This window comes from Terrapene carolina, unplaced genomic scaffold (genome assembly GCF_002925995.2).
Source record: "Terrapene carolina triunguis isolate 2854851 unplaced genomic scaffold, T_m_triunguis-2.0 Scaffold62, whole genome shotgun sequence".
NCBI classification, from domain to species: Eukaryota; Metazoa; Chordata; order Testudines; family Emydidae; genus Terrapene; species Terrapene triunguis.
The window spans coordinates 39,023,656-39,035,655 of record NW_020664413.1 but is presented as its reverse complement, the minus strand read 5'-3'; the positions used below and the strand labels follow the sequence as shown (position 1 = coordinate 39,035,655).

The window sequence follows — 12,000 nt, the reverse complement described above, 5'->3', positions numbered from 1 at the left end:
ACGTCTCAAGATTCTGACCAGGTTTCTGGACTTGCTATTAGCCTCCGTTTTTCAGGAATTCTCTCTGTATGACCCAGGACCTTTAGAAACTAAATGCAGATTCTAGGTCACTACAGTGTATCTTCAGGGTAATTCTCTGTGGTTTACATTATGTCAAAGCCTAGAACCAGAGAACAGTTTTGGACCTCCTGGTGTATACCACTGTTTTGTCAGCCTTCTAGTCTGGTGTGTTCCCTCTAGGAAGAATTTAGGTGCGATGGGGAGATGATGCATTAAGGTGTCCACCTTCCATATCAAATACCTATTACTCCTGATGTGTAATCAAGAGCTAAGCATTATTAATAATACATATGCCAACATATCCTTATATAGTGCTTTACAGAGTAAAACCCATTCCTTGAGTTTATAATCTATGGTTTCTTAAAAAAAAAAAAAAAAAACCTTTAATTTATAATATAAAATAAAAAAAAAAAAAAAAAAAAAAGCCTGTTATGTTGCATTGCAGCTGACATATCAGGAATGATACATGAACAGTCTCAGGAGTTCCTCTTAGGTAAGCAATGCTGACAAAGGATTTAGGCTTGAAAAAGCAGAACATAACCCAGTGCTTCTATATGCACTTGCTTGATTTAGTGGCTTCAAAGAGAACATTAAACATTTTATCATGTGTAACATAACTTTCCATATAGATATTAAATCTTATTCAGAAGACATTGTTTTTAATGGGTTGTATTTAACAGAAGCAACAGCTCAGCAAGCCTCAAGTATCGCAGATGGACCTTTTTGGCCTTAGATCTGATGGGTCAACCAGAGGTGGATTTGTCAGATTCACAATTTGCAGTAGCAAACTCCGGATTTAAGGTATGCCTAGTGTGACTAACTCTGCTGTGAAATCTATCTTGGCTTTGAGTTAAAACATGAAATTCAGTTGCTTTAGAGAATCAGTAATCATTTGGGAGCATATCTTTACGTTTTTAAGGGAAGCATGAGCAAGTGAAGCATTTATAACACACGTGAGTGTCTCACCATCATGGAGTTTGAATGCTACAACAAAGAGGAACTGTACACACAGGGCTTGTCTGCTTGGGCCCAGCCATTTTAAAGCGGGTGCTACTGCTACGTTAGGAATCTGTCCCTTATTAAATGAATCCGCTCCCGTGGTAACAAACCCCCTGCTGCATTTCAACTGCACTAACTACTTTGTAGGTTTTTTTGTAAGGCGCTGCCTGCCGCCGCCTCATGGGAGCGGCTGTCACAAGCTGTGAGTGACAACGCGAACGAGGGAGATTTCAAACCCTGCTGCGGGAGCGGAAACATCTCCCCTGAAACACTCACGCCCCAGGCCCGCGGGGAAGGCAGCCGGCTGTAACCAGGCCCTGCCAACTGCCCCGCACCGAGCGCGCAGCCTTAGTGCAGGCAGCAGCAGCTGGAGCTGCCTGCCCAGAGCGCTGGCTCCAAGGGTGTGAGGCCGTCAGGAGCCCCCGCCCCGAGGGAGCACGGGGCAGTCTTGGGGATCGCTGCCCGCAGGCTATCCCAGAAAAATCCCCCTGAGCGGCCTTGCGCGCCGAGCGCCCCCGGGGGCCCGAGCAGGCTGAGGGCCCCGCCGCCGAAAGCTCTCCGAGGAGCCCGCTCATTGTTTCTCACACAAACCCAGGCAAACAGGAAGCCACCTCGGCATGCCCCCCCCCTTAGCAGAAGAGCGACAGGCGGGGCGGCCAGTGAGAGTGGCGGTGCTGGCGCAGCGCAGCCAATGGGAGCCTGCGAGAGCGGGTAGGCGGGAGTTCCGGACTGGCAGGCGGGCGGGCGGTGGTGGTGTCGGCCGGGCCCCCTCTCCCGCTGCAAGCCCCACCTTTCGGCTTTCCCGCACCGTCAATCAAAATAGGAAAAAAAACCCGGAGTGGGCTCGGGCCGCCGCCGCCGCTTCAGCCCGTGAGCACAATAAGCATGTCCCCGGCGGCAGCCGCCTAGCCCCAGCCGGCGGGGCCTGTGTGCGAGCCAGCCAGCCTGCCTCCCGCCCAGCCAGCCGCTCGCACTCACACCATGACCGGTACGTACGCACAGAACGAGCCGCCAGCGGGGCTCCCTGCCGCTCCTGGTCCGGCCCTGCGCTCCCCTCCGGCCCTGGCGCGTCTGCGTGTGAGCGAGGCGAGAGCGACACTGAGAGCAGCAGGAGGAGCAGGGGGAGGAGGGAGAAGAGGGGCAGGGGCAGCAGCGCGGGGAGGAGGAGGAGGAGGAGGGCTCCGTGCGGGAGGGCGGGGGGAGCGCTGGGGTTAGGGGGGAAGGGAGGGGGTGATCTCTCCCGTCAGTGACTCTCCCCTCCCCCTCCCCGCTCGCCCGCAGCTCCCGAGAAGCCCGTGAAACAAGAGGAAATGGCTGCCTTAGACGTGGACAGCAGCAGCCACAGCGACTATCTCCAGCACGGCAACGGCGCTGCCTCGGCCTCCGCCGGGGCGGCCGCCCCCCAGGTAAGCGCAGGCCCGGCCGGGCCCCCTCCCTTCCCCCCGGGTGACACGTTGGGAGCGAGCGCGGGAGCCGGTGCCGCCGCTTCCTGTGTGCGAGTCTGAGGACGGGAGCCCGAGCCGCTGCCCCGCACTAACCGCCACCCCCTTTCTCTCTCTGAACCCGCCCACTGTGGGTAGGACACTCAGCCGTCACCGCTCGCTCTGTTAGCGGCCACCTGCAGCAAGATCGGCCCGCCGTCGCCGGAGGAGGATGAGGCCGCCGCCGCCGCTCACTCTGCCGGAGCGGTAAGTGCCCGCCCCGCCGCGCTCGCACGGCCTGCCGGGGGGAGAGACCGCGCAGCCAGCCCGCCCGCCTGGGGGGAGGGACGGGACACACGGCACTGCCCGCCCGGGGGAGGGACGATGGCAGGGCCGACCTGCCAAGCGAGGGGTCCCCAGGCTCCCCTGCCTCTCCCGGAGGAGCTGGACTCCCTGGGGGAGGCGGGCGGGTAACTACCCCGCCTCGCCTCTGAAAGCGGCGCGTTCTCCTACTTTAAACGGGGGGAGGCGGGAAATCCAAACCCCCACCCTGAGACCAGCACAATCCCGCCCTCTCCTCCCCACAAAACAGAGAGGAATCTCCCCTACACCTGATCACAGCCAACTCCTTCTCGAGCTGTCAGCCTGGAACCCTTCAGCGAACAATACCACAAAATGAAGGCTGGCTGAAAGGGAGGATGCAGTTTCAGACTAAAATGGCTGTGTAGAAATGATCAGAGCACTGGAAACTAGCTGCCTATAGGAACACGTCTCCTAGGTGCAGTTATTTTGCACTCTGAATTATAGACCAAGTTTATACCCTTATCTTTCTGGTGCTGCTTGTTCTGAAAAGAGTCTTGATGACCTTGCAACCCCTAATAATGAGCTGGATCAGGTTGTAGACTAGAAAGGCATCCCTATAACACCTTCTGCTGTTTAACCATCTAAATAGCAAGATGCTAGTGGAGACTTTATAGTTTTTTTTATTTTTTTTTAAAAAATTGGTCAAATCAAATTAGTGAATTGAGTGTCTTTTGATTATTAAGTTTTCTGATTTTTTAATGTATAGTAAGAAATATCTGCTTCAGAAGTTGTACATTCTAAATTGACATATGACATCTATTACCATAGGTAAGGAGAGTTACTCAGGACTGGCATTGATGTAACATAAATATTAGTGCATTAAAGTACATCTTTCTAGTCATTAGGGAATAATACACACTAGATGAGTAAATGGGTTTGCTAGGCTTTTAAAAGACTTGGTTCCAATACATTAATGCTATCAAGATTTTATTAAATTATCTAAACAGTAAAGAGTTAATGTTAATAGTACCAAAGTTTGGTGTTTTCATGTATACATTTCAAAAGCCAGTAAACATTATTTCCATTTTATACAAGGAGAAACTGAGTCACAGCAGGTCCCCAAGGTCACACAAGTAGGTCTCCTACAGGTCCACAAGTAGGTCAGTGGCTGAACTAGGAATAGATCACAATGCTCCTAGTCCTTTGGCCTGTTCACTACTGTGTGCTTGTCTCCATCTTAATAGACTCTTTTAACTATAAATTAGTTTGCAGCATGATCTATTATACAGGACTTGGGTTTTAAAGGTTTTTAGGTTGCTAAGTATCCTTAAAAATCTGATTGGTAGTTTCAAATGTACACAGTGCTTTGCAACAGAACTGCCTTAAAGATACATATTGGAAATATGATGGTGCTAATACAGCTCTTCTCCATGTGTATACTTTAACAAGTCTGTCACTACTTTACCTCTTTGGAGAGGGGACATTTTGGGAGGTGGGGTGGTATTTGTACAGTGCTTAGCATAAACAAACCTGATTCCTCATTGGGACCTTAGGTGTACTTTGACAGTGTAGCTAGTACCAATAACCTTTAATTATCAATATTCATTTTTAAGCCTTTAGCTATTTCCCTTTTTATGTGCATTTTTTAATTTTTGTTTTTCTAGTAGATAGCTTTCCTGGGCAAGATCCACCAATTTAGGAGAGACTAAAGCCTTGATCTGAAACAAAAAATGTGCACACTTGCAGTATTTTCCAAGTTTGCAGACAGACCATCCCATCATTTGGTACCAAAGTTTTCAATTTAGGAGAGATGGGGAAAGGAGCTGAATTAGATTTCTACTTCCTTTTGGATGACCAAATAGTAGCAAAGGCAATAGTTATTGCTTTTTCTTAATGTGCATCTGGCCAGGAGGTTGTGATCGTTACATAAGTTTTGCTACTGGCATTTATGCTGCCTTCACCTCTAGATTGGGCTTCTGCAATGGGTTCTGTACGGGGCTACACCATAAATCCATTCAAAAGCTGAATCAAATGTAGAATAAGGCAGCTCACTTGTTAAGTGGAGTATTTCACCATGTGCATATCACACCAGCGCTTTGTGATCTACCTGTTGGTTTCTGGATTGGGTTTATGTTGTTTTTGTTTCTGACATAGAAAGTCCTGAATAGATCCGTCCCCTGTCATCCACTTCCAGCTTCTGGCAAACAGAAGCTAGGGACACATTCCTGCCCATCCTGGCTAGTAGCCATTGATGGACCTATCCTTCATGAATGTACCTACTTCTGTTTTGAACCCTGTTACAATTTTGGCCTTCACAACATCCCTGGCAAAGAGTCCCACAGGTTGACTGTGTGTTAGATCAGGGGTCTCAACCTTTTTCTTTCTGAGCCTCCCCAACATGCTATAAAAACTCGACGGCCTAGCAGTGCCACAACAACTGTTTTTCTGCATATAAAAGCCAGGGCTGGTGTTAGGGGGTAGCAAGGAGGGCAGTTGCCCAGGGCCCCGTGCCACAGGAAGCATTGAGAACCTAAGTTGCTCGGGCTTTGGCTTCAGCACTGGGTGGTGGGCTCAAGGTCCTGGGCTGCAGTCCCATGCAGTGGGGCTTCAGCTTTCTGCCCTGAGCCCTAGTGAGTCTACTGCTTGGCGGACCCACTGAAACTTAACTTGCAGCCCTCCACAGGCTCCTGGTTGAGAATCATTGCGTTAGTAGTGGAGGGAAAGGAAACCAGGAAAGTATGGAGGACTGGGCAAATGGCATTTGGCCAGTAAATTGAATCTCTATAGTTGGACCAATATTAGTTGATAAAAAGTCTAAACTTGGCAAATATTGGTCAGTTGTTTGTATGTTCATTCAATCCTAAGGTACACTTCAAAAAAGTATCAGTAGAAAGTTGACCGTGGTAAAACAGTCTGAACTATATTGAATGTATTCTGTCAAATTGCAGGGAAACATGCCTTTTAGTGGGGTCTAGCGGCATGGGCTAGTATGTTGAGTTCTTGAGCTAGTTGCTGTTGGGTAAACTTTTCAATTCCTGGTTATTTTTAGGCATTTCTGTTACTCATCAAACATATCAATGTGTCTTAAATTAACTCTCCTCACGCCAGTAAAGTAGAGGAGCATTAACATTCCCATTTTACAGATGAGGAATCTGAGGCATAGAGATTTTCTCTCTTTGGCCTTGTCTACACTAGGAAAATCAATTGATTGTATGCTTTCCCCCATGAAATGAGTGTGTCCGCGCTACCTACTATGATTGTCATGAGGTTTGTCCCTGTGTCTGCATTAGAGCTGCCTTATACTGATTTCCAGTGGGGAGGCTGTCACTTTTGTGCACCTCAAATGACAAACAGGTTTGCCAACTTAAAATCCCCCCTGTGCCTCCCTGCCATACCCCTTCCTTCCAGCTGCTACCTCCTGTAAAATGTGCTGTTGGCCCCCTGCCCAACAAATGCCTCCTGGGCATGTCTGGAGGAGGATTTTTAGAAAGGCGTGGGTAATATGGGGAATTAAGGCAGTATGATAGGAGGCACTCAGGATAGGAGTGGGTACTCAGCTGGTGGAAATAAGAATGCTGGCTGACTGAGAAATTTGTCGGTTCTGACAATGATCAAATGGTGGGAGCTGTGAGAACTGACTGCCCCATTTGTGGTTGTGAATTGCATCTTCTGCACTGATTCAAGCTATACTAGTTCTTCCTTCTATAAACTTTCAAGGTAAGTTACACTGATGGTTCCCAGCAATGCTTTTCCATGTATTAAAGGGTGAAAAGTTGGTATAACTTCTGTAGTGTAGACAAGGCCTCTGTTTTACGTTCCTTTGACAAAGTGGGGTGACATTATCTTCCTGAAAAACAGTAGACTTACTAGTTTAAGGTTACTATGGTATAGGTTGATCCACAGAACTAGCCATCAATGCCTCATGCCATCTGAAAACCTAGATGCGTTAAATTCTAACTGAAATGACATGTTTAAAATCATGTTAGAATGAATTTGGGGAAGAGGACTGGTGGTAGAGAAAATCAAGATAGTAATTGAAATGAGAGGATTTTAAGGTTCTGTATTTTGCAACCTAACAAGAAATATATGCTTTATACCATTGGAAAGGTGAAAGTTGCTCTTTTACAATTCTATAAATCACTTCTCTCCCAGATGGTGTACAAGAAATCAGATCTTAAAATGCTCATTGGTTCCTCGTTCTGGTAGTGTTTTCTTGGTACTTGCTCAGAACTAAGTATAGCAGTCCTGGAGCTTCAGCAAGTGTAACTTTCATTCCCTTTCTTTTAAAGATGACCTGTCAAAGACTAAGTCTTGTTGCTTCTTTTGATTTTTAAGATGTTTAAAGAAGGTTTGAAAGATTGTTGGGGTTTTAAAAGATTTTCTGTTTGTTTTTTATTAAATATATAAACATCAAGAGCATAAAACACTCGCAGTATTGAAGCACTAGTCGGGAGGTACGAGTTGTGTATGTGAGTTCTTCATACCTGAAATGAAGAGTTAACGCTATTGAATCTTTTTAACAAAAGATTAATTCAAAAGGATTCTTCTATCAACCTTACCCCGTCTACCGTAGGGGTTAGATTGACGTAACTATGTCACACAGGAGGTGAAATTTTTCACAGCCCTGAGTAACATAGCTAGGTAAGTTTTAGGTGGAGACCAGGCCTTAGCTTAAATGGACTTCAGTGTCTAGTGTTTTTAAAAAATAAAAATTAATAAGCCTCCTAGCCTGCCCTATATCTCAAAAAAACAAAAAAGGGCACAAATCTGCCTTTATCATCTCTACAGGTGACCTTTAAAGGAGATTGTCCACTTGAATTACATATTCTTAAACATAGTGTATAAAATTGGAATTTCCTTCTAAAAAAAAAAAAAAAAAAATTCAAACAATTCAAGATGGAATTTTTCCTTTTAAAATCTTAAACTTGATACACTGCTCACTTGTTTCAGTGCACTTTATGGGGAAAAATGAGCATTAGGATGAGTTAAGTGACCTTTCTTGGTCATTTATATATGTTTTTAAACATTTAGGGTATTTTGATTCATTTCCTCTCCCTCATTTTTCTGCCCAGGCAGTTACAACACTGTGGGGAGCAGGGCCAGTGGGGGCAAAAGTGGCTGTGTGAAGAAGCTGCACCCGAAGACTGGCCGGGGCGGCGGGGGCAGAGAAAGGATCCCCCATCCAAGGAGAGACTCCATAGCTTTAATGAGGAATGCTCCTCTGGGCAGCCCACGTAAGGGAGTGGATGGGAGATATATAGGGTAGGGAGAGGGGATTAGCATCAAGGATCTCAGAGCAGTCAAGGGGATAAGGGTGAAACACATCAACCTCTCCACCACACAGAACTGCCCAAGACAGTTGGGCGAGTCTAGAATCAGCATATGATGCCCGTTTTCCCTCCTCCACTGGAAGCTGAAGCAACCTTGGAATTAGGAGGGAAAACAGTGTTGGTTACTGGCCCTGAGTGTTCTGCTTCTGCTGCCACCGCTTCGCTGAGATCTGCTAGTGGCCCCACTGTGCTAAACCTCCCGCCGCGTCAAAGGGCCACTGATAGTGTAGTGCAGTATTTCTCAGACTTCATTGCATTGTGACCACCTTCTAACAACAAAAATTACTACATGACCCCAGGAGGGGGGAACAAAGACGGAGCCCTACCACCTCAGATGAGGGGGGAGGGCAAAGCTGAAGCCCAAGGGCTTCTGCCCTGGGTGGGGGACATGTAACCTTAGCCCTGGGTGGTGGGGTTTGGGCTTCAGCCCTGGGTGGTAAGGCTTGGGCTTCAGTCTTGCTGGGGCCCAGGACCAACACCAGCCTTAGTGACCCCATTAAAATGGGATCGTGACCCACTTTGGGGTCCCAAACCACAGTTTGAGAACCCCTGGTGTAGTGGGACTGCTTCTGGACAGAGCTACCAGCAGAGTGCTCAGGGCCATGCTTGCTACCTAGCCCCACTGCCTTTCTTGAAGTGCATGCATGTGTGCACCCCTGTTGTTGTAGCTTTCATATGGGAGGGAGGGTGTTATTCCATCAACCCTTCCCCCACAATTGTGCTAGGTTACCTCTTGCGGATAGAGGGTGGTCCTCTAAACTTGTGCACCCCCCACCCCATTTGACTTAGGGTTGCTGCAGCCTCTCTTTTAAAAAAAAAAAAACAAAAACAAAATTAGTCATCCTGACCATCATTCTTATAAGAAGGGACTTCAGTAATGAGAACCTCACCTTGGTGGAGAGCACCTTTCTGTAACAAGCTTGTTGCAATTCCCAGTAGATAAAATAAGTAATCAAAAGACTGAGCAGGCAGGAGTCATAACCTGTCTCCCTCCTGCAGCACATGAAACACTGATAACCCCCAAAGGACACTGACCTTTTCAGGTGGGTTTACCGTTTAGTGCTTCCTTCTCTGTCACATTGTCCCTGGCTGCTGCTTTTGCTCCCTCTCATTTCTGTGCTTCATTTCACTTCCTGGTGCTCAACTTAAAGACTTTTGCCAGCTTCCTATTAACTTCCCTTATGTCCTGTTCCCTTCTCGGGCGAAGTGGGTTCTGCCGCGGACACTGCACTTTCCTCAGACCCTTGTTCCTCCCTCTCTCTCAACTGACATGGAATCTTTGGATGCCGGCATTCTGCACCTTCCCTTCTGAAAGGGCAACCCCCAAAGCGTTCTGCTGGCTGAGTAGCCGTTGATAGAGGAGAAAGGACCACCACTCTCTGAACCCTGTTCAATATGGCTCAGATGTTGTTAAGAGCTTGAAGGCAAACAGTGTGTTATTTAGGTTTGAACCTTTGAGGTCAATAGTAGTCTTAGTCTAAATTAGACATTGCTTCTTTTAGGTCAGTGGTAGGATTTATAATTATTAACATAACTTAGCCCCTGCCCAGCTTGGGAGCACAATAGGAGCTGTTACCTCTAGAAGAGATGGCAAGGTACAGTTCCAAGAACTGCTGTACCAACTCTGGTTTGTAAGAAAAGGGCAAAACAGTAAAGTTTATTGTGACAGGAATAGCAGAAGGCCAGTCAAGGCAGGGGAAAGCTGTCAAACATCCGTCTCCACCATGGAAGCTCAGTCTGCTGTTCTGATATTAGCAAATTGGGATAGTAGCCAGAAGCTCCTTTTTCTGCCCCTCCTTGCTCATGGTTCACATTGTAGTCAGTGATAGAGCCAGCTGCAGGAGCAACACACTTGGCTAGCAGATGTTTCCAGGAAGCATCTGCTAGCCAACCACACACCATATATGGCAGGGTTGCTTCAAAGCCCCCTGCCTGGAGATCCTCATTTGTTCTATAGTGCGACCAGTAGACCTTGTTAGTGAGGGTTGGGGTCGGGGAGGGGGGTGTGTGTGTGTTGAGAGCCAAAACACTTGAAGAGAGGGAAGTGGGAAAGGATTCCAGGGGACTGCAGAAATTTGGGGAGCTTCTTGTACAAGGCCGGTGTGTGCTCCCAGCATAAGGAGAAGGACAAAAGCCACTGGACATGGTGAGGGGAAAAGATAGGTGTTTGGGGCATGACACTCCTGTATTGCATAGGAGGTGGGTCTGGTTTGAATTAGTGCTGGAGGAGAGGTTTTCGTGTATAGGTACACTATTGGTTACTAAGCTAATCCCTGTTTGTAGCCTTGGCAAGTATAGTAGAACCTCAGAGTTATGAACACCAGAATTATGAACTGACTGATCAACCACATACCTCATTTGGAACCGGAAGTATGCAATCAGGCAGTAGCAGAGACAACAACAACAAAAGCAAATACAGTACAATACTGTGTTAAACATAAATTGCTAAAAATAAAGGGAAAGTTTTTAAAAAAAGATTTGACGGCAAAGAAACTATTTGTTTGTTTTACTTAAATTAAAATGGTTAAAAGTAGCATTTTTCTTCAGCATAGTAAGGTTTCAAAGCTGTATTAAGTCAGCGTTCAGTTGTAAACTTTTGAAAGAACAACCATATCGTTTTGTTCAGAGTTAGAAGTTATGAACATCCTCCGTTCCCGAGCTGTTTGAAACTCTGAGTTTCTATAGTAGTGCTGTTCCGTATGCAACTTTCTCGTTGATTTATTTAGGCTGCTGAGTTAGGGTTTGCTGCAGCCTCAGTCTTTTGTTGTTTGTTTGCCTTGCTTTTCCAACAGATAATAAAAGTGAATAATAGAATGATTATTTTTTAATTAATGCAGAACAGGAAACGACTATGCTTCTCTTGCCATAGAGATTTACCCACATTTTTTTTCAGTTCTTCTTATATTGTTTACTGCACCTTTGGCTGGAATAGATACTGTCTGTACATCTCGATAGTTGTCTGTTTTTAGAATAATCATCTATATATTTTTCACAGTATTTCAGCAACCAAGGATTCTCTTAAAATGATAATACAAAATTATGGGGCTAACTAGATAGAGGAGGAGAGCTGCGTGTGATATGACTGTTAGGGGAGGGTGGTGCATTGCATTGCTTGGCAGAAATTCTTCTAGTCTCTTAAGTTGTGATGTTGAAAGACGGGAGGAGGTTAAAACTTGTCCTTTTGGCAGAAAGGATTGTATCTAATGCAGGATAAACTGTAAAAGGTTAAAGGTGGGTGGGGGAGTCTGATTATTGGATCTGCCTTTTTTTCCTCCCTGCTCCCTAAAGCCTTAAAATCATAAAGAGGGTTTGCTTCTGGGAATAGTAGATATGCTTTTTCATGGAAACTTCCAAGTAGTTCGTAGTATTTCTACTAAGGACAAAAATACAAGTTCGATTTTTGTGTAAAATATTCTCTAAAATTGACATTGCAAGGCAGTTTAGGTCAAAAATGTAGGTTTCATTATTGGGTAGGAGGCTTACAAAATCGAATAAAACTATTTCTACTAGGGCTGTCAATTAATAGCGATTAACTCAAAACAAATTAACTCGATTAAAAAAAACCTCGATTAATCATAGTTTTAATCGCACTGTTAATAGAATACCAAATTAAATTTATTATAAATATTTTGGATGTTTTTCTACATTTTCAAATATGTTGATCGCCATTACAACACAATACGAAATGTACAGTGCTCACTTTATATTATTTTTATTACAAATATTTGCACTGTAAAAATAAAAGAAATAGCATTTTTCAGTTCACCTCATACAAGTACTGTAGTACGGTCTCTTTATTGTGAAAGTGCAACTTACAAATATAGAAAATTTTTTGTTACATAACTGCACTCAAAAATAAAACAATGTAAAACTTTAGAGCCTACAGG

The 12,000-nt window shown here is 45.6% G+C and overlaps 1 protein-coding gene across 1 annotated transcript in view; it reads left to right on the top strand.

Annotated features, from left to right (window-relative positions):
• The first annotated feature begins 475 nt into the window (after window positions 1–475).
• SP3 (Sp3 transcription factor) overlaps window positions 476–12,000 on the top strand; it is a 34,462-nt gene continuing 22,937 nt past the window's right edge. The window contains exons 1-3 of the mRNA XM_024211735.2: window positions 476–2,047; window positions 2,341–2,465; window positions 2,640–2,747. Of these exons, the coding sequence (XP_024067503.1) occupies window positions 2,041–2,047; window positions 2,341–2,465; window positions 2,640–2,747 (240 nt within the window). The 5' untranslated portion in view covers window positions 476–2,040. The remainder of the gene's footprint in view (window positions 2,048–2,340; window positions 2,466–2,639; window positions 2,748–12,000) is intronic.